At 51.2% G+C, this 23,206-nt stretch overlaps 2 protein-coding genes across 5 annotated transcripts; both read right to left on the bottom strand.

Moving 5' to 3' along the window:
* Window positions 1-399: 399 nt before the first annotated feature.
* Window positions 400-4,837, bottom strand: LOC115503451 (dipeptidase 3-like). The gene is made up of 10 exons (XM_030299660.1): window positions 4,381-4,837; window positions 3,906-4,032; window positions 3,276-3,405; window positions 3,045-3,186; window positions 2,696-2,765; window positions 2,403-2,579; window positions 2,012-2,096; window positions 1,451-1,526; window positions 833-968; window positions 400-741 (listed from the first exon to the last, which is right to left on the bottom strand). Exons 1-10 carry the CDS (start codon window positions 4,641-4,643, stop codon window positions 508-510), a joined length of 1,440 nt encoding a protein of 479 aa, XP_030155520.1. The 5' UTR covers window positions 4,644-4,837; the 3' UTR covers window positions 400-507.
* A 5,309-nt stretch (window positions 4,838-10,146) lies between these two features.
* On the bottom strand, window positions 10,147-15,173 carry LOC115503447 (dipeptidase 2-like). Of its 4 annotated transcripts, XM_030299650.1 has the most exons (11): window positions 15,087-15,173; window positions 14,535-14,798; window positions 14,076-14,202; window positions 13,682-13,811; window positions 13,456-13,597; window positions 13,094-13,163; window positions 12,800-12,976; window positions 12,327-12,411; window positions 11,622-11,697; window positions 10,616-10,751; window positions 10,147-10,522 (listed from the first exon to the last, which is right to left on the bottom strand). In XM_030299650.1, the coding sequence occupies exons 2-11, from the start codon at window positions 14,753-14,755 to the stop codon at window positions 10,265-10,267; spliced, it is 1,422 nt and encodes a 473-aa protein (XP_030155510.1). In that variant the 5' UTR covers window positions 14,756-14,798; window positions 15,087-15,173; the 3' UTR covers window positions 10,147-10,264. The 4 variants fall into 4 exon arrangements, with proteins under 4 accessions (XP_030155510.1, XP_030155509.1, XP_030155512.1 ...); XM_030299649.1 differs by lacking the exon at window positions 15,087-15,173 and having other exon boundaries at window positions 14,535-14,844; XM_030299652.1 differs by lacking the exons at window positions 14,076-14,202; window positions 15,087-15,173 and having other exon boundaries at window positions 14,535-14,945.
* Window positions 15,174-23,206: the final 8,033 nt, after the last annotated feature.

Raw genomic sequence — 23,206 nt, 5'->3', positions numbered from 1 at the left:
AAGATCATGACCTGAGGCAAAATTGAGTCTGACACTTAGCCCACTGAGTTACCCAGGCGCCCTCTAGGTTCAGCTTCTTAAAAACAAACAAACAAACAAACAAACAAACAAACAAACAAATGTAAACCTTTCAGAGACTGCTAACCCACCCATTGTTACACTCCATGATGGGATAGATACCACACTTGAACTAGATTTCTTTGTGCTCTTTTGTGGGCTCAGGCTTTTATCATAATAACATGGTAAGATGCCTCTGCCCTTCCCAAAAGAGACCAAGTTGGAGGCCACTCACTTGAGAAACTGAGGTGAGACCTACAAGACCCCTCACCAACCAAGAGCCCACCAGACCCCACTCCCCTGCTCCCCAGGGAGAAGGAAGGACTTTCACATTTGGCTCCATACCCAAAATGTTTATTCTCAGCATACACTTGTGCCTGGATGACTAGGAAGGGGACTTTGTGAGACTTTGCCACAGAGACCTCTGGGAGACTGGCCAGCTCACCAGAACTACAGGATGAGGACTGAGAAGGTGGCAGCAACCAAGAAACTTACAACAAAGTATGGGGAAGCTTTTGAGGGCCTCCGGAGGACCTGACTGATTGGCCACTCGGTCACCTTCAGGTGTGTGGTGAGGTGTTCACTCTGAAGCTGAGATAGGAGGTGGGAGTGGCAAGACCTGACCACCTGCCTGTCTGGAAACTCATCCTCCACAGGGTTCTGTCCATTGTTCTCCTCTCTCACCTGGGGGTGGGAGTCAGCAGTTAGTGGCTCCCATAGCACCTCTCTCACCCACTCTAACCACTGCACCATCCTTTTGCCCAACCCAGCATACCTGTTCCACGTGTCTGAAGACCCGCAGCAGGTTTCCACGAAGGACACCCTGGAGCTCTTCCTCACTCCAGCCACGACTCAGCAACTCCTCTATCAGTACTGGGTATTTGGACACGTCCTCTAGTCCCTGAGGGAACCTGTGTGGCCATGGGCCACCAGCTGTGGAACCTGAGCCCTGATCCTGGTCTAGGGCCCAGTGTCCCACCAGCCCCAATCACACATGTGAAATTGAAGGCCATATTCTCCAGGCTACTGAATGTCACTTTGGAAGCTCCTTGAGACAGAGCTTCTGTGGTGTCTACCCCCTGAGCAGATGGCTGGCCTACAACAGATCTGCTGAGCTGGGACTGCAGCAGGTGCTAGGTAAACGGGCTCTGCTGGGGTGGGGTGTCAGGGAATACTTAATTAATGTGATGATCTGGAGTGGCAGTGGGTCCACCAGGCCACAGGAGGGACAGGGAGAGCCCAGGAATCAGCCCCTGGGAGTGGACAGACGTCAAGTGAGCTGGAAAACCAGAGCCTGTAGATGAGGTCTGAAGGGTGGGAGGACCATGGAATGGAGAGACTAAAGGACTCCCTGCTGTGCCCTGCTCAAGACAAACCCCAGGGAAATACTCACCGACCAGACCCATCATAATTCCCGCCAATCCCGATGAACTCTGATCCAATGACAGCTCTGATGTGGTCAAAGTGATCTAGGTGGCAGGGGTTAGTGTGAGCAGCACTATGCTGGAGTCAGGCCCTGGGACCAGCCCTGGTCTGGGGAAACTCAGTCCTGACCAGTTCTCCTGCCCACAGCACTCCAGGCCATGGCAGCTGACTTCATGGAGCTCCCAGCCCATTGTGAGTTCTGAAGTGACTAGAGGCTGAACTGTGTCTCTTTAGAATTTTTTCTGCCCAGAAGCCACCCTGCCTCTGGGTTCCTTGAGAACGCATCTGTCCTGTCCAGAGAGGTGAGAGCAAAAGACATTCAGAGGCAGGGGCAGTTGCTTCCCCCAAACCCATCAACATTGACTGTGGCCCCAGATCTGGGTGGCAGCGAAGAGCCGTGTCTCCTCTCCTGGGTTGTCAGAGGTCTGCCCATTGCCCAACAGGTGTGCTACACTGCTGGAGCTGTCCTGAAGGCCCCATGGCCACAGGCTCAAGCTCAAACTGCACAAGAAGTTGAAGTGAGGCTCACCTGCCACGGTGGACACATTAGCCAACAGGTTGCACTGTAGCACCCCCATGGACAGCGTCACCATCACAATGCCACCATTCTTCTTCTAGAAGGATAAAGAAATGAACACTCAGCCCCCTCAGTTTGGCTCTTCAGGCCTGATGGCCTGCTCTGTGCCCTGGGGGCCTAGTAGGACAGTGCTCAGTCCTGGCTTCAGGGGCTGGAAGAGGTTTCAGCTCTGGGTTTGTGGGCGCCTGAGTGGAGCTTATTTGGCCTCAGTTTTCAGAGATGGGGAAGGTTAACCAGCCATGGGTCCAAGGGTGAGGTCTGGACTGGTAGCTTTGTTCAAGGTCAAGAATGTTTGCATGAAACGCGCCTAGCTCTGGGTGTGAGGGCTGAGGTAGCTGCTCACCAGAAGTTGCAGAATGTCATCAGGAACATTCAGCAAATTGTCGCACACAGCCCTGGAAGCTGAGTGGGAGAAGATCACGGGAGCCCTCGACACCTTCAGTGCCTGCCGCACCAAGGTGTCTGACGCATAGGACAAGTCCACCATCATGCCCAGGCGGTTCATTTCCCCTACCACCTTCTGCAAAGACAGTTTGTTTGTTTTTTGAGGTGGGGGAGATGTCAAGGATGCACACACGTGTACACTATCTGTAGGTAGAGAACGGGTGGGGTAGGGTATGGAACAGGAATCCTCACCTCACCAAAGCTTGTCAACCCACTGACGTTGGTGTAGAAGTGGTGTTTAAACTTGGTGGAACTTTCTGCCCTGTGGGACAGCCAGAAGAAGGCAATCTCAAAGGCAACATCCTGGGCATCAGAGCCTGGGGGCTCTGCAGTCCCTCTGTTTGTCTATCCACACCCCCTCCCCCGCCCCAGCCCCCGCCGCCCCTGGAATAGAGTAAGGACCTGGGCCAGCTGCTTTCTGGGAGTGTGAAGGACCTGTTGAGAGTCCAGCCTCCTTTTGTGGATCCCTCTGTCCTCACCTGTCTGGCAGTTGCCCCACCATGTCATCTACCATTTCACCGTGGCTAGGCACTATGCTCACCAGGCCGTGTTGCAGGTGAAGGTAAGTGTCAGGAAGCGCACTCCCAGCAGGTAAAAACTGCGCAGCACAGAAAGGCTGCTGTCCAGTGAGTGACCACCCTCCACACCAATGAGGCAGGCCAGCTTTTGAGTGCTGTTCAGACCTAGAAGAGGATGGATAATCAAGTGGTCAGGGCCCAGGGCCAGAACCATCAGAGTGAGCCCCTAACTATCTCCCCATTTGCCAGCCCACCTTCGGCAGAGGTCACAAGCTCCAGTTCAGAGTAGGAGGCACACATGCGACGAATGAGGTCAATCTGCTCCAGTGTGAGGCGCACAGCATCCTGGTCCTGTGTCTGGCATGGGGCTTGGGCTGACCAGAACTAGAGGTAGGCCCCGGGGGTCCAGAATGAGATTAGAGTGGTCTCCAATGTCCTTGGCCTGCCACTCCTTCTCAGCCCCCAAGGTGCTCATTTGGGTCATTGGCCCAGAACGAAACACTACATGACCCTATGGTATCCTGATGCCTATTAAGCTTGCTGCCAGCAGCCAAACTGTGGACTGTGAAATATCATTGTCTGCTGTTTGTCCACGTGCTATGTGAATGCCCCAAGGCCAATCCACTATATCCTTTGTGGCTCTAACTCTAACCCCACACTCACCAGGGATTTTCTGGTCACTTTCTGTGTGTCTCCACAGAACCTGGGTACCCATGTGGTTGGCCTGTCTTGGTCTCCAGAGCCCCCACATTCCCAGCAGTCATGCGATGACACATTGTGTGTTCTACGATTCTAATCACTGAGAGGCCTGCCTACCCAGGTTTCTGTGGCCCCCGACATTCCCCAGCAGCCATGCTGTGGCACCCTGTGTATCCCTGTGGTACCTGGGCACCCACGAGGCCATCCCTGAGTTTGTCCAAGCTGGTCTGGCCATAACTGAAATTGCGCAGGTTAACATCTTGTAGCCTGTTCTGGAAAAGCTGTCTCAGGAGCAGGGGCAAGTGGTTGTGGCTGGGGGCATCAAGACAAAGTTAGAGTGGAGAACATGGACTCAGGTCAGACAGGGCATGTCAAAGTACCTGGGCATGTCCTGTCCCCCTCCCCCTCCCCTCCCCCCCCCCCCCACCTCACACAGACAATATGGAAAAATTCCTGAGGTGCAGCTTTGGGGAGGGGTGGGGGCCTGTAGTGGACACCAGGAACAGGGTAATGGGGGGAGGGGACCTGGCTGATGGAGGACACAGTTCATCCAGAGGTGGTGTGAGGAAGCCTCCTCACTAGCCCTGCATGCTGAGGACCCCCTTCCCCTACCCAGGTGTGGGCTCAGTCTCCACCTGCCCCCACACTGTCCCTGCTCACCCGTCCACGAGAGGGAAGTCCCGCATCAGGGCCCGCGCGCGCTTCCTCAGACTTGGTGTGCTGGAGGTGAGCGGCGTGGTAGGGGAACTAGAGAAGGCCGTGGTCGGATTGCTGGGGGCTCCGGGTGTGGTCGGGTCGCTGGGGGTGCCAGGAGTGGTCTGGGCACGGGTTACCGCCCTCTGCAGCAGAGACAGCAGGAGCAGCAGACGCAGCAGAGGTCGCCAGCGAAGCGCGTGGGGGCCCTCGAGGCCCAGGGGCCTCATGTTGCGCAGGGTCGGCCGGGCAGGCAGTGGCCGGTCTCGAGAGGAGGGGCGCGAGGGGCAGAGGGCGACGGTGGGGTCCCGACCGGATTTACGTGACCCGTCGTGAGGAGGGGCTGCAGGCAGAATGCTTCTCCAGAAGAGCAGGGATCCGCGACGCAGCTGCGCAGCGTGGCCAGAGGGGGCGACACAGACCTCCACCCTCAACTAGAGGGCGCCCCAGGGGGCCAGACCAGCTTCTGCCGCGCAAGAGCACTCGAGTGGAAGAGCGGCAAAGAGAGAGGGAGAGAGATCCCAAGCAGGCTCCGTGCTCAGGGCAGGGCCTAACCCGGGCTGGATCCCATGACATCCTGACCTGAGCAGAAATTGAGCGTGACGCTCAACCGAATGAGCCACCCAGGTGCCCTATACGTTTTTTAATAAAAATGAAATTTAAGAATAATATGGGAGGGGCGCCTGGGTGGCTCAGTCGGTTGAGCGTCCGACTTCGGCTCAGGTCATGATCTCACGGTTCGTGAGTTCGAGCCCCGCGTCTGGCTCTGTGTTGACAGCTTGGAGCCTGGAGCCTGCTTGGTATTCTGTGTCTCCCTCTCTCTCTCTGCCCCTGCCCCGCTCGTGCTCTGTCTCTCCCTGTCTCTCAAAAATAAATAAACATTTTTAAAAATATTTAAAAAATTAAAAAAGAATAATATTATGGGAAACCATTTTGTTTTAGTAACTAGTATTGAAATTTGCGTCTGTACATTTGTTAATATATGGGCACACACACAAAAGACTAGATTCTAGGGGCTCCTGGGTGGCTTAGTTGGTTAAACGTATGACTTCAGCTCAGGTCATTATCTCACGGTTTGTGGGTTCGAGCCCTGTGTCGGGCTCTGTGCTGACAGTGCAGAGCCTGGAGCCTGCTTCGGATTCTGTGTCTCCCTCTCTCTCTGTCCCTCCCCTACTCTCTCTGTGTCTCAAAAATAAACATTAAAAAACTTAAAAAAAAAAAAAGACTCTAGATTCTAAACATTAATTAACTATAGCCATCTTGGAAAGGGGGTAAATTACTCCCTGGTCAATTTATGTCACATGTTTTTCTGTAATATGGTCATCCCGGCTGAGGGATTTTGTGGGTAGTGCTGGTGAGGGCTGGCCCGTTTGCTAACAGATTAGTGGAGGCACCACAGCAGCTGAGCCTGGAAAGGATGGGGTCTGCATTGGGCAGGGAGGTGGAGAGGGCATCTCAAGTTGGCCAATAGCTCAAGCAAAGGTCTAGTTCCGACAGGATGGCTGTCTGTAAGGGAGGAGCTGGAAGGTCCTCAAAGGTGTAGAACAGTGGGACAAAAATTCTTACTGCTAAGAACATGAGGGGGCTTGGTCTGACATGACTTCATGTGGGGCAGAAATCCTCCTTCAAGGTAAGGCGGTTTCCAGGATGGCTGGAGGCCTGAGTGGTATAATTCATTGTTTTCTGCAGAAAAAAGCCCTGACACAGGGGAAACTGATCTCAGAACTGCTAAAATATGAATTGCCCCCTTCTGTATCTGTGTCTGTCAGCTGTTCTCCCACCTGGGCTCCCTGATAGGTGGGCCTCCCCTTTTGGGTGCCAGAAGAAGGGCCTTGACCTCTGGCCACTACTGCCTCCTGTCCATCACTGCTCCCTTCTCATGCCTAGTGGTTAAGGACTAAGTCTGACCCTGCTGCCTTCAGCTTTGGCTATCTCAGAAGAGAGGGAGAAAGAGAGGGAATGTTTATTCTGGTCTCATATACCAAGCTGACTTGCCAGGGGAGGTCTTCATTTAAGTGATATAAACAATATAGTGAATGATGAATTTGTTAATTCAAAACTTTATCAAAAGTTCAGAAGTATTGCACATACAGCTGTTTCCTGTAATAGTCTTAGGTGAAAGTAGGGAGCATAATGTTTATAATTGATTTTTTAAATTTATCTATTATTTATTTATTTATTTTAAATGTTTATTTATTTTTGGGTGGGGGGAGAGAGGCAGAGAGAGAGGGAGACACAGAATCCAAAACAGGCTCCAGGCTCTGAGCTGTCAGCACAGAGCCCGATGTGGGACTCTAGCCCATGAACTGAGAAATCATGACCTGAGCTGAAGTTGGATGCTCAATCAACTAAGCCACCCAACTGCCCCTGTGATGGATTTTTAATGCTATTGAATTAATAAATAAACACCATTTCACATGTCTGATTTTGGTTGACTAAGTAAATCAGAGTTATACTCTTCCTGATAACTGGAAATGTTGGGCAAAATATAAAAAGGATCTTCCTGAAGACATTAGAAAGTTAAACAAGATATTAAAAAATTACTTGATGAGGATCCAAGGAAAGTGGAAACCTAGAGATGAGCCCAACTTTTGGGCTAGTTCTTCTACTAGGGGTGTGGTGCTCTAAAGAGGCAGAGGTTAGTGTCCAGGGTCCACCAGAATAAGGAGAATCCTGATGAACACTTAGTTTTGAGTTGGAACACAAAAAAATGTATCTAGGAGAAAGAATGAATTGGAATTAGGGCCTTCTACTCCAGGTCTGCAGCAATTCTGGTTATTAAGCAATTGCCTCTCAACTCCAGATGCAGTCTTCTGTTCTCAGCTCTGTGAGGCTGGGGCTCAAACTCTTCCTATTTTTTAAACATATTTTTAAAGTTTACTTATTTATTTTTTGAGAGAAAGAGAGACAGAGAGGGAGGGAGAGAGAGAGAATGAGCGGTGGAGGGGCAGTGAGAAAGGGGACAGAGGATCCAAAGCAGGCTCTGTGCTGACAGCAGAGAACCCAATGTGGGGCTCAAACTCTTGAACCATGAGATCATGACGTGAGCTGAAGTCAGACAACCAACTGAGCCACCCAGGTGTCCCTTAATAATATTTTTAAAGTTTATTTATTTATTTTGAGAGAAAGAGAAAGCACGCACAAGCGGGAGAGGGACAGAGAGGATCCCAAGCAGACTCTGTGCTGTTAGTGTAGAGCCCTATGTGGGGCTCAAACTCACCAACCGTGAGATCATGACCTGAGCCGAAATCAAGAGTCAGATGCTTAACTGACTGAGACACCCAGACACCCCTATTTTTTTTAATGCTTATTTATTTTTGAGAGGGAGAGAGAGAGAGATTGGGCAAGAGAGGGGCAGAGAGAGAGAAAGACAGAATCCCAAGCAGGCTCCTCACTGTCAGTGTAGAGCCCAACTCCGGGCTCAAACCCATGAGAACCAACTGTGAGATCATGACCTAAGCTGAAATCAAGAGTCCAGCACTTAACTGACTGAGCCACCCAGGTGCCCCTGGTGCTCAAACTCTCAAAACCACATTTCCTAGAAGCCTAGCTGGTTTCCTGTTACATTCTGTCAATAGGGGCGACAGAGCAAACTGAAAGAGGTTTTCCTGTTCCAACAGTGACAGTTGGCTGCAGTCTGCAACTTCTGGCTGTCATCGAGTAGCCTTGCCAACTCATGTTTAGAACACTTGCACCACCTCACAGGGCCCTGTCCTTAGAGGTCTGCTCCCTAGCAACACAGGGCCCTGCTGTAAGCTTCTATCTTCTACCACCTTTTCCCATTTTTTCCTAAAGGGACAGTGAGCTGGATCAGCTCCCCTTGAAAGGGTCTGTAAAGGGACTAAGGCCATCTCAGAGTGCTACTTAATCCGCCCAAAAGAAGTCAAGAAAAGAGGGAATAGGGGCGCCTGGGTGGCGCAGTCGGTTAAGCGTCCGACTTCAGCCAGGTCACGATCTCGCAGTCCGTGAGTTCGAGCCCCGCGTCAGGCTCTGGGCGGATGGCTCGGAGCCTGGAGCCTGTTTCCGATTCTGTGTCTCCCTCTCTCTCTGCCCCTCCCCCGTTCATGCTCTGTCTCTCTCTGTCCCAAAAATAAATAAACGTTGAAAAAAAAATTAAAGAAAAAAAAAAAAGAAAAGAGGGAATAGGTAAAATGAATAGAAAACACTATTAGAACTTTCTGAGTACACTGCAGAGTACAGCCAATTTGGAGGCTGAGGCAAAAGTAAAAATGTGTTCCTATATACGTTTTTTAAAAATGTTTACTTATTTATTTTTGAGAGAGAGAAAGCATAAACAGGGGAGGTGCAGAGAGGGGGTGGGGAGGAGACAGAGTCCGAAGCAGACTCTAAACTGTCAGCGCAGCGCCTGACTCGGGGCTCAAACTCACAAACCACGAGATTATGACCTCAGGTGAAGTCAGATGCTTAATTGACTGAGCCACCCAGGTGCCTCATGATTTGTATATCTTCAATTTCTCACTGTGCTTTTATTGGTCTGAAAATGTATTACTTTCCCTTCATGTTTGAAGAATATTTTCACTGTGCATAGAATGGAACATTGGTAGTTACTTTCATTCATCAGGCTAAAGATATTCCACTGTGTATGGATTTCTATTATTTCCATTAAAACTCATTTGTCAGTTTTATTGCTGTTCCTCAAATTAATATGATTTTTTAAAAATATGACTGTTTTTTTTTTTAATTTTTTTTTTCAACGTTTATTTATTTTTGGGACAGAGAGAGACAGAGCATGAATGGGGGAGGGGCAGAGAGAGAGGGAGACACAGAATCGGAAACAGGCTCCAGGCTCCGAGCCATCAGCCCAGAGCCCGACGCGGGGCTCGAACTCACGGACCGCGAGATCGTGACCTGGCTGAAGTCGGACGCTCAACCGACTGCGCCACCCAGGCGCCCCAAAATATGACTGTTTTTAAGACAATCTCCTGTCTTTTTCTTCTTGCAATCTAACTTTAAAGTACACAGTTTGGGGTTATTATGAGCAGCACTGCTTTAAATATTATTTCGTATGCCTTTTGGAAAACCTATGTATGCATTCCTGTTGCGATATATACCTGGGGCAAAACTGCTCAGTCATGGGGTATGCATAGGCTAGTAGTATTAACTATTATTTTTATTAGCCATTATCTATTATCGTGTTATTTATTATTATTAGCTGTTGTCCTTAGTATTAACTCTTAATTTTGGCTATAATTAACAGAGTTGCTATTGCCATTAATTGCCTGGGGGTAAGATAGTGTGGTTGTCTAAGTAGCTTGTGCCTCTCAGAAAGGAAGTCCCTGAGGGGCAGGGCAAGGAGTGGATCTATATCCAGGGAAGTTCAGTCATTGGAAGCCCATGTACTATCTCCTGTAGCCTGGCATTCTGGGCTCTATCCAAACAGGAACAAAGATCATTTGTGATCCAGGCAGGTTCCTTTCTTGGGAATATGAACCAGAGTTCCCTTCAAGATCCCCAGGTGGTGGTCAGTGGGTCAGGATGTGGACTGAGGTGAGCTATTGAGAGGCATCCCAGAGGAAGGTCCACTCTCCCACAGCCAGAGCTACTCATTGTCTTCTTCTAGTGCTGAGCCCAACCATCTGGGCCTTCTCAGGCCCAGTGAGACTCAGGTGTTGCTAGAGTAAATGGTGGCTGAACTGCAGGTTCCTCCACCAACTACCAGAATTGGGAGCTGGCACCATCAGACCCCGCCACAGAGAAGGACACTCATGCCTGTTTCCATGTGTAAAACATTTATTTTCAGGAAATGTGTCTGTCTGCATGATGGGGGGGCGGGGAGGGCAATGTGGGGTATCTGCAACTGCCATAGTAACATCTGGTAGGATTAACTGGGTCACCAGAGCCACAGAATGAGGACTGAAAAGGCAGCAATAACTGTGAGGCTTGGGGCCACGTTGGGGGAAGATTTTGACAATAACTGTTTAGGTGAACACTTAGGTGCCCAATGTGCCGAAGTCTCAGTTAGTTTCTGGTCTCGAGCCAGATACCGTGTCTGAGGCAGACGTGAGAGAACAGAGCGGCAAGAACTGCCCAGCTGCTCATCCGGGAATTCATCCTCCAAGGGGCTTTGCCCCTTGCTTGTCTCCCGTACCTGGAGAAGGCAGTCAGTGGTCAGCAGCTCACACAACAGCCCCAACACACTTGCTCAGGCCCCTGACCTACTCCTTTGTCCAGCCCAGCATACCTGTTCCACCTGTCCAAAGACCCGCAGCAGGTTTCCACGAAGGACACCCTGGAGCTCTTCCTCACTCCAGCCACGACTCAGCAACTCTTCTATCAGAACTGGGTATGTGGACACGTCCTCCAGCCCCTGAGGGAACCTATATGGTTGTGAGCCAGTCAGCTGTGGAACCTCAGCCCTGTTCCTTGTTCATGACTCAAAACCACAGCCTTATGTGTCCAGGGACTACTGAATCCCAGCCCTTGTCTGACACGGGAAATGGATACTTGGAGAGAGTAAGTGATTCACCCCTGTTCTTCATCCTGCAGAAGGAAACTCCCAACCTCTTTGAATATTCATAAAAACTCATTGAATTATACTTTTTGGATCTATGCCTTTCACGGAATGCAAGGTTTTCCTCCATTTATAAAAAGAAGAAAAGCTTTTATTTATTTATTTTTCAGTGTATTTATATATTTTGAGAGAAAGAGAGAGAGCATGGACAGAGATGCAGGGCTCAAACCCACAAAGAGTGAGATTGTGACTTGAGCTGAAATCAAGAGTAGAACGCTTAACTGTCTGAGCCACCCAGGCGCCCCTAGAAGGAAAGCTTTTTAAGACCCAGCTGTAGGCAGAGGAGTTGGTCAGTCCACACCAGACCTTGCTAAGAGTCTGCTCAGAAGCAGTGGGTCAGCGGCACTTGGCTGGCTCAGTAGGAAGAGCATGTGACTTTTGATCTAGGGGTCATGAGTTTGAACCTCATATTGGGTATAGATATTACTTAAATAAATAAAACTTAAAAAAAAAAGGCAGTGGGTCTGCTGGAACTAAGGGTGGGGCACTAAGGGTGGGCAGATCATGACCTAGGGGTGGGACCAATGGGTCACAGACAAACAGAAACACACTCTGTGTGTGGGAAGATGCCAGGTGGGCCTAAAGTCCATGAGGACCACAGTGTGGTGGGCATGGTGACTATCAAGGCCCTACTGTGGCACAGCTAGCCCCAGAGAAGCCCCAGAGAAGCACTTACCGTTTAGCCCCATCATAATCTCCACCAATCCCAATGAACTTGGATCCAATGACTGCCTTGATGTAGTCAAAGTGATCTGGGGGATGAAGGGTCAGCAGTGTGGGGCTTCTAGGACAGGGGTGAGGTGGGGACTGGTCTCTACTGATTCCCCTTCTTGCAGCCTGTAGGCTATGGAGGCCAATTCCTTCATGGCTTGGCACCCAGTGTGCTAACTTGAGGAGGTAGATTCCAGTTGGCTCTAGACTGGAATTTAGATTTGGAGTGGACCCCAGTTGGCCATTTCTCATTCAGGATTCACCTTGCCTCCAGTCTCCTTGAGAACCATGGGGGCCCCTTTCCATGGGTGTGGAGGATGAGAGATGGATAAAGAATATAATTGATAAAGACCAAAGAGACTTAAGGGGCTGCCCAATCCCTTGGCCAGAGGCAGGGGCAGGGAGCTTTATGAGCCCCTAGAGAAGCACAGATGGTTAGCACCTGGGCTCTATGTCTGACTGCCTCCTTTCTACCCATCAGTATTGTAGTATCAATTCTGTATCTTCAGTTCCACATGGCACCAAGATGCTTTATACTGTCCATCATTGAGTTTTTGGGCACTGTGTCTACGGCCAACAATGAGTCAGACCACTGGAGCTGTTCTGAGGCCCTCCCCCCAAGGCTTCGGATCCAAATCAGAGCTATTCAGAGAGCCCAGGTAGGGCTTACCTGCCACAGTGGACACATTGGCTAACAGGTTGCACGGCAGCACCCCCGGTGACAAAGACACCATCACGATACCACCATTCTTCTTCTGCAGGGGTGGACAAATGGACACTCAGCTTGGCCCCCAGAGCAACCACCTGCCTCTAGGCTCCTGTGAGGAATGTGTTTAGCTCTGGTTTTGAAGTCAGAGGAGACTTCACCTTTCTACACTCTAGGATTATGTGAATGGAGGAGTCTCAGCTCTGGTTGGTGTGGAAATGTCTTGACCATGGGGGGCTTATAGAGTAGAGGAGTATTTACCACTTAGAACCCCCCACACCTGGGTTCAAGAATTCACGGGCTGTGGACTGTGGGTTTGTGAGGGCAGAAGATGTCCAGCCTAGGGTTTGAGGAAGTTGAGGGAACAGGGGTTCAGGTTCAAGGACTCCTGGTTTAAACCTTTTGTTTTAGGTTTGAGAGTCAGGGTAGTCTCTCACCAGAAGCTGCAGGATGTCATCAGGAATGTTCCTGGCATTCTTGCACACACCCCGGGCAGCTGAGTGGGAGAAGATCACAGGTGCCTGTGACACTTCCAAGGCTCGCCGTGCCACAGTGTCAGAGACGTGGGACAAATCTACCATCATGCCCAAGCGGTTCATTTCAACCACCACTTTCTGCAGAGACAGGTTAGGGAAAGGGCGTCAGGGGTGCACATGTGCATGCATTTATCTGTAGGAACTGGTGGGGCATGCACATTCATGCGGGGCGGGGTATGGAATCAGGGTCCTCACCTCACCAAAGCTGGTCAGCCCGCTGACACTGCTATAGAAGGGATGGATGCCCTTAGATGAGCTCTCTGCCCTGCAGGATGGCCAGGAGACAGTCTGAATGGTGGCCATGACTTGGCCACAAGAGCCTACTGAACTCTCTATACCTGCAACCCCCTGGAGCAACAGTAGGGACCCAAGTTGGGCTGGGCCTGGCAGGAGGGAGTCCCTACTGGGATCCAGTTTTGCTTTGCAAACCCCTGCTCCCCCCGCCCCCCACTCCAGGGTCAGTGCCAGATCCCAGGGGTAAAGCTTGGTCTGAGCCCCAGTGTGATCTTGGGCAGATCGCTGCATCAGTGGGTGCATACCATCTGCACTGTGCTCACCAGGGTGTGTTGCAGGTGTGAGTGAGCGTCAGGTAGCGCACACCCAGCACATAGAACGTACGCAAGACGGAAAGGCTACTGTCCAGCGAGTGGCCACCCTCCACACCAATGAGGCAAGCCAACTTCCGGGTATTGTTCAGAGCTGGGGGCAGGTAGGTCAGATGATCACTTTCAGAGGCTGGGGTATCTCAATCAAGTCCCCAACACCCCCCACCAGTCTACCTACCTTTAACTGAGGTCACAAGCTCCAACTCAGAATAGGAGGCACACATGCGGCGAATGAGGTCAATCTGCTCCAGGGTGAGGCGCACAGCATCCCTTTCCTGGGTCTGGCATGGGACGTAGGCTGACCAGAACTGGGGGAAGGCCAGGGGTTGGAGCTCCCTGGACTTCTCACAGCCTCCACAGCCCACACAGCAAATGGGGTCACATGTGATGCATTGCTTGTTTGGTGGTACTTGGATGCCCAGCAAACTGGTTCACTGCAACCCCTGTAGCCCCCAGCATCCATGTTGTAGAATTTTGGGGGGCCCTATGATAACTGAGTTTCCATGTGACTAACTCATGGTTTCTGGGGCCCCCACACTCCCTCTCAGCCATGCTATGTGTCCCTGTGATACCTGGGCACCCACGAGACCGTCTCTAAGCCTGTCCAGGCTGGTCTGGCCATGGCTGAAATTGCGCAGATTAACATCCTGTAGCCTGTTGCCATAAAACTGCCTCAGGACAAGGGGCATGTCATTGTGGCTGGAGGGAGAGCAAGGCAAGGTCAAGTCAGGGGGAAATGGGTGGGCTCCTTAGACCTTGGGATTAGGCAGGACATGGGGCCAGCAATGCGGGGGGAGGATGTCCCCCACACCACACTGTCACAGACTACAGTAGGACCCCTCGAGGCCTAGCCTGGGGAGTTCCCACCAGGGAGGGAGTGGCAGAGGAAGGGAAAAGGCACCCACGGATGATGGGAGAGTGAATCCAGGGGGTGATGTGAAGGGGCTTCCTTAGGAGCCCTGCATGAGGACCTCTAGCCCTGCCACGGGGTCGGCTCAGTCTCCACCTGCCCCCACATCGCACTTACGCACCCGTCCACGAGAGGGAAGTCTCGCATCAGAGCCCGCGCGCGCTTCCGCAGACTTGGGGTGCTGGAGGTGGCCGGCGTGGTCGGGGCGCTGGGGGTTCCCTGAGCAGTCTGGGCGCGCGTTAAGGGCGGCGGCAGCGGCGGCAGCAGCGACAGCAGGAGCAGCAGACGCAGCAGAGGTCGCCGGCAGGGCCGGGAGGTACCATCGAGGCCCAGGGGCGGCATGTTGCACGAGCCGGACAGGTGGGCAGGGGCCGGTCTCGAGAGCCTGAGGGGGCGACAGGGGCAGAGGGCGACTATGGAGTCCCGACCGTCGACTCGGGTCACGCGGCGGTGCGGTCTCGCAAGGGGAGAACGGAGTCACAGGACCTCGGACCCAGCCGCGGAAAGCCGCGACGCGGAGCAGCTTGGCCGCCAGGAGAAGGCACGCCCTCCCCTCCCTCCGCCCCCCTGCCCCAGCCTACAGGGCTTCACCAGAGGGGCGGGCTTTCTGTTCTTACCCCTCACCCCACTCCCAGCAATCTGAGGGGCTGACCCAGGTTGCTCTGCCTCTAACCTTGTTTTCCAAGAGAGAAGGCGTGGGTTGCTCCTTTCAGAGTGTAGCCTTGGGCTTTGAGGCCTCTGTCATCAACATTATGTCCCCACCTGCCTGCATCCTGCACCGGCCACCCTGAGGACTGCACGCAAGTGTCTCTGGGCTCTCGGTTTCCTGGTGCTGAGCCATGTGGGGGTGGGGGTGGGAGGAGGAAGTCTCTGGAAATGAGGGGTTAACCTTGTGGACTTTGCATTCAGGAAGAGGCCCTCTGCCCCTGACCTCTCTCTCCCCTACTTTACTCCCTTGCCTTGCATGTCTGTCCCCTGGGGACTCCAGCCAGAACTGGGAACTGTCAGGGGTGCCCCTACCCCTGTCTTCCCCAGTGTGTCTCAGGAAAGACCTCCCTCCTCAGGAAATGCTATTGCTCCCTACGGTCTGAATGGAGGGACTTTTGGGACGTGAACTGAGCAACCATCTGGGGGGTCAGGGACAGTTTACTGAACAGAGCAGGAACTCAGTAAGCTATTTGAGTGGAAGGAAATTAAGTCATTTTTAGGGCAGCATAGCACCCTATCCCCCATCCCAGCAACATTCCTCCCAGAGCTGCTGGCTGAGCTGTTGGCTAGGGTCCCTTCTACCTCAGTGTGGAAGCCCCATCTTCACTGAAGTCAGAGGTATGGGTCCTAAGGAAAGCCCTGGCATTTGGGTTCCTCTGAAGGCCCCACCTCCATTTTAGCCTCAGGCCTTCACCCTAGCTGACTTCTCCAGGAACCACCTCCCTTCACACACCTCACAAATGGGGATGGCATCTTCTGGAAGCTCTGCCACTGAGAGGCTTCAGAGTTTCTGACCAAACTCCTTCATCCCCAGCCTCCCAAGGTTCTGCTGTGAACCTTGGCACCCCCTGGAGCTGCTTCACCTTTGGAACCTTTTCCAGGTGGTAGGAGTGACCAGCGCAGAGGTAGTGACCTAAGTCTGAGGACTAGAGACCTTAGAAACCATCCTAGAAAGGAAATGAGCAAAACTTTTCCAGAGCTACCTAGGAGGGGACAGGTCCCAGCTTGGGTATGTTTGAGTGTTTGGGCATGTGATGGTGTCCAGTGTCCAGGGAGTGGCACTGTGCTGAAGGTGGGTCTACTCTCTGACTACTGCAGCTGCAGGGGTCTTTAGGCAGCCCCACTACCGGAATGTGAGTCCCCTAGGGTATGTCTGTGCCCTGGGTGGCTGGGGAACCCAAACTCAGACTGGTCTCTCTCCTCTCTTTCCCCCGATGCTGGTCAGTAGTCCCACGTCCACCCACGCAGCCAGCAGAGTGGAGAAAGGGAGGAAAAACTCTTGGGTCCTCTGATCTCCAGGGCAAAAACGTTGGTTTGGGGGATGAACAACTTATCTGTTCCACTCTTGTTAGCATCTCCCCTCCCCACCCCCCCACCCCCGCCCCCAGGAAGTGGGGAGTATAAACAATGGGGAAGAGGTAAAAAGTCTATTCAAATAAATAGCTGCTGACAGAGAAATGAGAAGGGAGAATTTAGTTTTTTGAGTTTTTTTTTTTTTAAAGCTTTTCTCCAGGGGCCAGATGTCTTACACCCCAAGACTTGGAAGAAACTCTAGCCCAGTAGAGACAGTCCGTGCTGAACCATAGAAAGTGGGTACCATCTCTGTAGAAGATTAGTTATGCGGCCCAATTTTTTCGTAATGTTTAACTTCAGTCCTTAAACAGGCTGGCACTGCTAGTCATGGCCTTGAAATGACCGTATAAAGTCAGGCACAGAAACACAGACATACCCAGACCCTTATACACTCAGGGACATGTGCCTACTCTTACTCAAGTAGCAAGCAGATTTCAGCCATCTGGGTGGCCTGTTCTCTTTTTGACCTTGCCCAAGACCGTCTCTCTGCTCTGTCCTGTGGAGGAGGAAATAAGTACACACTAGCAAAATAAGTACACACTGTCTGTGGACAGACCTGGACAATTTGGGGAAAGAGCATGCTGGCTATGGACAGAAGAAGAAACAGGGGAGGCAGGGAAGCCCAGGGCCTGGCTCCAGAGCTGACCTGAATGTCATCTGTGATGCTTTCCACCCTCTGCCCACTTCTCTCCTTAACAGCATCTCCATATCCTTCTGGTTCAACCTCCAAACATCTACCAGTTGTATCTCTTCTTCATTCCCACTACCTCTTCCCCAGTACTGGTAACCTTTATCTCTCATCCTCTCCTGGTGTCCCCACCTCCAGTCCTTTCCCCAGTGTGCAGTCAGACATATCTCTCTTTGAAAAAAAACTTGTCGTCCTTTTGCCTAAAGTTCTGCCATGGCTTCCCATTGCTCTTAGGATATAGATTTCCCCACGAGCTGCAATCAGAACTTTCCCATGAAACCTTTCATAAGTCAGAACGGTGTAAACTGAGGGTATCCCCTGCTTTCCGGAAGTTTGCATTATGCCACTTTGCTTTTACAAAAGATCTACTTTAGTACTTGTTTTTGCCAGTCAAAAGAAATCTGAAGAGGATTTTTGCTTTTAGGAAGAAAGCCATTACCATACCAATGTAGGTCTGGCTACCACATTCTATTATTTGGCTTTCAATTCCTGGCGAGTGTCCCACTGGCCTCTCCAGTCTCAGCAAATGGCACAAATCCTCTTTCTCCCCCTGCTTCCCTTGCTGCCTACTACCACAGGGCCTTGTTACATGCTATCCCCTTAGCCTCCACCTGGTGGGGCTGTTGAAGCAGGGCCAGCACAGGAAATCTTGACACCAGGTAGGGGTATGTGAGTAAGCACCTTCTCTTTTAATTCTTCACCTGTGCAGTGTTTACCTAAATCAAGATCTGTAGAGGAGGCAGTGGTAGAAACAGGCTTCTGCTGGGACCAAGCTTAGTACGGTGGCAGAGCTCACCCACCCCCTCTGATCTCCAGTGTATTACAAGAATATGCGAGGAAGAAAAATGGCGACTGACTGGTAATCACACAGACCACTTCACATGCTCATAGTGCAGGGGGATGGGGTGGGGGGGCTTCCTCAGTAGCCAGCATTGCCCAGGTGATGTTCATCCTCATTCAGGGCTCCTTGCTCCTAGAGACTCATGCTGCCCCTGCTTCTTTCTGGGTGTTGCTCTGGTTCCATTGGCACGATGACTGACATAGCCAAATTCTCAAGAAACAGCAGTCTCCCTGGCCAAAAGACAGCTTGGCCACCATGGACACACATCCTCTAATCACAAAGCTGAGGCTACCTTTCCAGAAGTGACCAACAGCTAGCACATTTTCCTTCTTCAGAAGGCAGCCACCATCTACTCTGCTAGAAGTGCAGTAAGCCCTAATGCATCTGTGTTCCCTGCTTCCACCTGGCCTTCTCCCAAATCCCCAGCTTTGTCTTCCATGTCCTTGCCAGCCTTTCTGCCCATCTGGGGTCTCTTGCAGCCAGGCTCTGCCTGACTTCAGGCAGTATGGAAGATCCAGTACACAAGGTCCCCAGAGCAAAGTCACAATGGTGTCTGACAGGCTTTAAGTGTCTGACTGGGCTGCTTCCTGGGACCAGATATTCTGGTGTTTTAAGTGTAAAGTCCACAGGGCTTGGGACTCTTGTCCTGCATGCTGTCCCATGTTCTTGAGGTAGTGCATTAGCTGGGGGGAGGCTAGAGGGGCATGAGGTACAGGAGATCTACTGAGGAAGATCCTACAGGGCATCCCTGGGATTCAGATGGCACCTTCTGGACTGTGATATGCAGTTACCTAGAGAGGGGGGCATATCATGGAGAACTCTAATCCAAACCCTCTTTGGTGACTTACCCTCTTCCTTCCTTCCTTCCTTTCTTCCTTCCTTCCTTCCTTCCTTCCTTCCTTCCTTCCTTCCTTCCTTCCTTCCTTTTATTTTTAAGAGAGAAAGAGAGAGAGAGCATGAGTGGGGGAGAGGAGTAGAGGGAAAGAAAGAGAATCCCAAGCATGTTCCATGCTCAGTGCGGAGTCTGACAAAGGGCTCGATCCCACGACTCTGGGATCACAACCTGAGCCAAAATCAAGAGTCAGACACTCAATGGACTGAACCATCCAGGTACCTCTACCCTCTTTAAATTTTTTTTAATGTTTGTTTATTTTTTGAGGGGCGGGGGAGAGAGAGAGCATGCATGCAAGCGGGGAAGAGGCAGAGAGAGGGAGGCAGAGGCAGACTCCAGGCTCTGAGCTGTCAGCACAGAGCCCAATGCAGGGCTCGAACTCATGAGTCATGAGGTCATGACCTGAGCTGAAGTCGGCTGCTTCACTGACTGAGCCACACAGATGCCCCACCTCTACCCTCTTTAGAAACAGGAACATGAGGGGCGCCTGGGTGGCGCAGTCGGTTAAGCGTCCGACTTCAGCCAGGTCACGATCTCGCGGCCCGTGAGTTCGAGCCCCGCGTCGGGCTCTGGGCTGATGGCTCGGAGCCTGGAGCCTGTTTCCGATTCTGTGTCTCCCTCTCTCTCTGCCCCTCCCCCGTTCATGCTCTGTCTCTCTCTGTCCCAAAAATAAATAAATAAACGTTGAAAAAAAAAAAAAAGAAACAGGAACATGGGGGCACCTGTGTGGCTCAGTCAGTTAAGCGTCCGACTCTTGGTTTCGGCTCAGGTCATGATCTCATGGTTTGTGGGATCGAGCCCCACGTTGGGCTCTATGCTGACAGTGCAGAGCCTGCTTGGAATTCTCTCTCTCCTCTCTCTCTGCTCCTAACCCCATACTCTCTCTCTCTCTCTCTCTCTCTCTCTGTGTCTCTCTCTCAAAATAAATAAACATTAAAACCAAAAATAAAAACAGGAACATGGATGAGCCTCTCAGATTGCTCTGGTTCAGGTTTGCTGGAACTTCTCTCCGCCCCCCCCCCCCCCACACCCGCTTCGCCTTCATCTGCCTCCTCCTCACAGAAGTCTGCAGCGGCTGGCCTGGACGAAGCTGGGATGTGAACTCAGTGAGGCCATGACCACCATATTCTGGCCCCTAGTACCACACCTGCACACAACAAATGTTCAACCAACATTCGTGGAAGAGCTCAGGAGACTTCTGCCTTTCCTTCCTTCAGGGAGTAAGAGCATGTGATAACAGTAACAACGGGTCAGAGCAGTCAAAGTTACTGTGTGTCCAGAACTGTGCTACCAGTTTGATGTGTTTCAGTCCATTAAATCTTCACAATGGCCCACCAGGTAGGTTTTTACCAGCCTCATTTTCTAGGTGAGAAAACTGAGGTTCAGCTGGATAAAGCTGGCAGGTGGAGCTGAGACCTGAAACCAAAATTCCCTTATTCCTAGATTTTCAAGCTTTGATCCCTCTAATTCTGTTCTTCATCTGTGACCACTCCAGGTATAAAGCAGTTGCCCCAGCTAATAGATGCCCTTTCTTAACCTCTGTATACCACTGTCGGAAGACCTCCCTGAATCCAAATCCAGAACACTGGGCAGGGGGATTCATGAATTTGGGTCACCTCGTGAGGACAATGGGACTGAGTTTGTGGTGGAGGAATGTACTTAGCCTTTTGATTTCATGGCTCTCTGGGACCCCAGGCCAGAGTTACTCAGAGTTTTTATCTCTTTGGGCTCCTCCTCTGTGGGTGCTCCAGGCCCTGAAGAAAGAGAACTTTGGAGAATGACTGCCAGCCATTTCATAAGGTCTGTCCTGTTTGCTTCTGCACATGGCACTCATCTCCTGTTCACCACTGCCAGGCTCGCCAAAGTTGGACTAGACTGGCTCTGTGTTCAGTGTGGCCTTACAGGACATAAGGAAGCCATCTGGGGAAGCCAGCAGTGGTAGAGAGAGTAGCCTACTAGCCCTAGGACATAACCCTCCTTGACCCTGGGGGAAGGGGAGGAAAGTTGGGGAGACCAGCAGCTGGACAGGCAGATGACCACATCACACCCTTCTGGCCAAGTCAGATAGGGGTTCCACGGACTTCTTGACTTCCAGCTGCTGCCTCTCTCACCAGGAGGGGCTTTAAGCCCCTTACATCATCTGTTTGTCTAGACATTCACTACTGATCAGCCCCTGGAGCTGGCCCCTTACTGGGATACGCAGTGAGGGGGCTGGACGAGTCTTCAGTTGTCTACCACATCTGCTGACATGAGCATCCAGAAGGGTGGGCTGTGTGGACACCAGGTGTCGGGAACCAGCTCTGATCAAACAAACATCTACCATCTGGCGTATGTGATTTGTCGTTTAGCCTCAAGCTCAGACATGCTATCTCTTTGCTCAACCTAGCGTGCTTGTCTCTGAGGCCTGTCAGATCTGCAACTACATGCTACACGGCACACCCTGCCTCAGAGCCCTCCGTGCCTCCTGTTTTTATGCAGGAACTCTGCCTTCCTCTGCCTGGCTGCCGTGGCTCCCGCCAGCTAGTTTACCCTATGACGTTGACCACCCGAGTCCTCACTGATTCCAAATCTGGCTGAACATCTGGCTGTACCTGATGCTGCACCTTTTTAAACTTAGGGTTACTTTCAATTTAATTTATTTATTAGGGTAATTTCAAACATAAAGTAGAAGAGTGTATTGAACACTTATGTACCAATCATCCAGCTTCAACAATCATGGATGGCCCATTTTGTTTCATTTACTCATCCCCTTCTACAGAATATTTTTAAGGCAAATCAAACATTTAGTCCTTCCATATTTAAGTTTGCATCTCTAAAAGATAACAGCTTCTTTTAAAAGACAACTACCGGGGCGCCTGGGTGGCTCAGTCGGTTAAGCGTCCGACTTCGGCTCAGGTCATGATCTCGCGGTTCATGAGTTCGAGCCCCGCGTCAGGCTCTGTGCTGATGGCTCAGAGCCTGGAGCCTGTTTCAGATTCTGTATCTCCCTCTCTCTCTGACCCTCCCCCGTTCATGCTCTGTCTCTCTCTGTCTCAAAAATAAAATTAAAAAAAAAAAACAAACAAAAAAAACCGTTAAAAGACAACTACCATAACGCTATGGCACCTAAAAGAGTCAACAATACTTCCTCAATATCATCAATTATCTATTCTGTTCAAATTTCCCTGGTTGCCTAATTTTTAAATAATTGTTTCCATTATAATGTAGATAAAGCCAACTGCATTGCATTTGTTGTTGTTCCTCTTCTTTCTTCCTTGCAATTTATTTGTTGAAAAAAATCATGTCCTTTGTCATTTAGAGTTTTCTGTCTTGGAATTTGCTGATTGTATTCCATGGTGTTCTTTTACAGGTTCCTCGGTCACTTGTATTTGCTGTGAAATCATGATTATGAGAAAAATGTAAAACTGCAGATGTCCAGATCCCACCCTAAAAATGTATTCAGTAGGACTGATACAGGTGCTGGGGATCTCTGGTTTTCCTCGGAGCCCCAGGTGAATCTGTTTGCCTCATGTTTGGGAACTGCCAACCTACCTGACTCCTCTAGGATCGCAAATCTTCCTCAGTCACACCAAGTATCAGCAACATAAGGTTCTAATCTCCAGTGGGAGGGAGTGGGAGCTGCTGCAGGAAGAGGCATTAGCTGTCTTTTGTGGGTTAGTTGAGACTCAGAGTGGGAATGCCCCAGGCAGGGCCTGTGCCTCCTTCCTCTAACCCAGGTTAGGGAAACTCCTTAAGTTATCGGGACCTTTCCTGGCCTTGAGGGTGTCTAGGGAGGAGCAAGACCCTCGCTGTTGTGGCCCTTGAGGGTGTGTGTGCCATCCACAGGGTGAGTGGCTTCATCTGGGCCTGAGGGCTACATGCTGCTGACAGTGCCCCCTTTTGATGTGGGATGCTGAGGCGGGTGGGCCTAGCACAGAGGCCCACACACACCCTGTGCTCTTTCTTCTCTGATGATCTTCTCTCACCCCCACTCCCCAGGACCAATTGTCCCCGTAACTGCTGAGAGAGACATTTATCGGTAACAGCCAGCACCTCACTGCCATGGCACACAGTAGTTGGAATGATCTTCTTAGCATCTATATCTGATCATTTCACCACTCTGCTCAACTCCCACCTAGGATTTCCCCTCACACTTCAGATCCACATTCCTCAACATGGCTGACAAGGCCTGCTATGGTCTGGCCCATGTCTACTTTTCCAACCATCTCTTTCTTCTCTTTCTTCTCTGCCCACACTGACCTTTCGATTGGTCCTAGAACAGGCCAGCCTCATTCCTACCTCAAGGTCTTTGCACTTGCCATTTCCTCCTCC

Source organism: Lynx canadensis, chromosome E2 (genome assembly GCF_007474595.2).
Source record: "Lynx canadensis isolate LIC74 chromosome E2, mLynCan4.pri.v2, whole genome shotgun sequence".
Classification (NCBI taxonomy): Eukaryota; Metazoa; Chordata; class Mammalia; order Carnivora; family Felidae; genus Lynx; species Lynx canadensis.
This window is presented reverse-complemented; position numbering and strand designations above follow the sequence as displayed.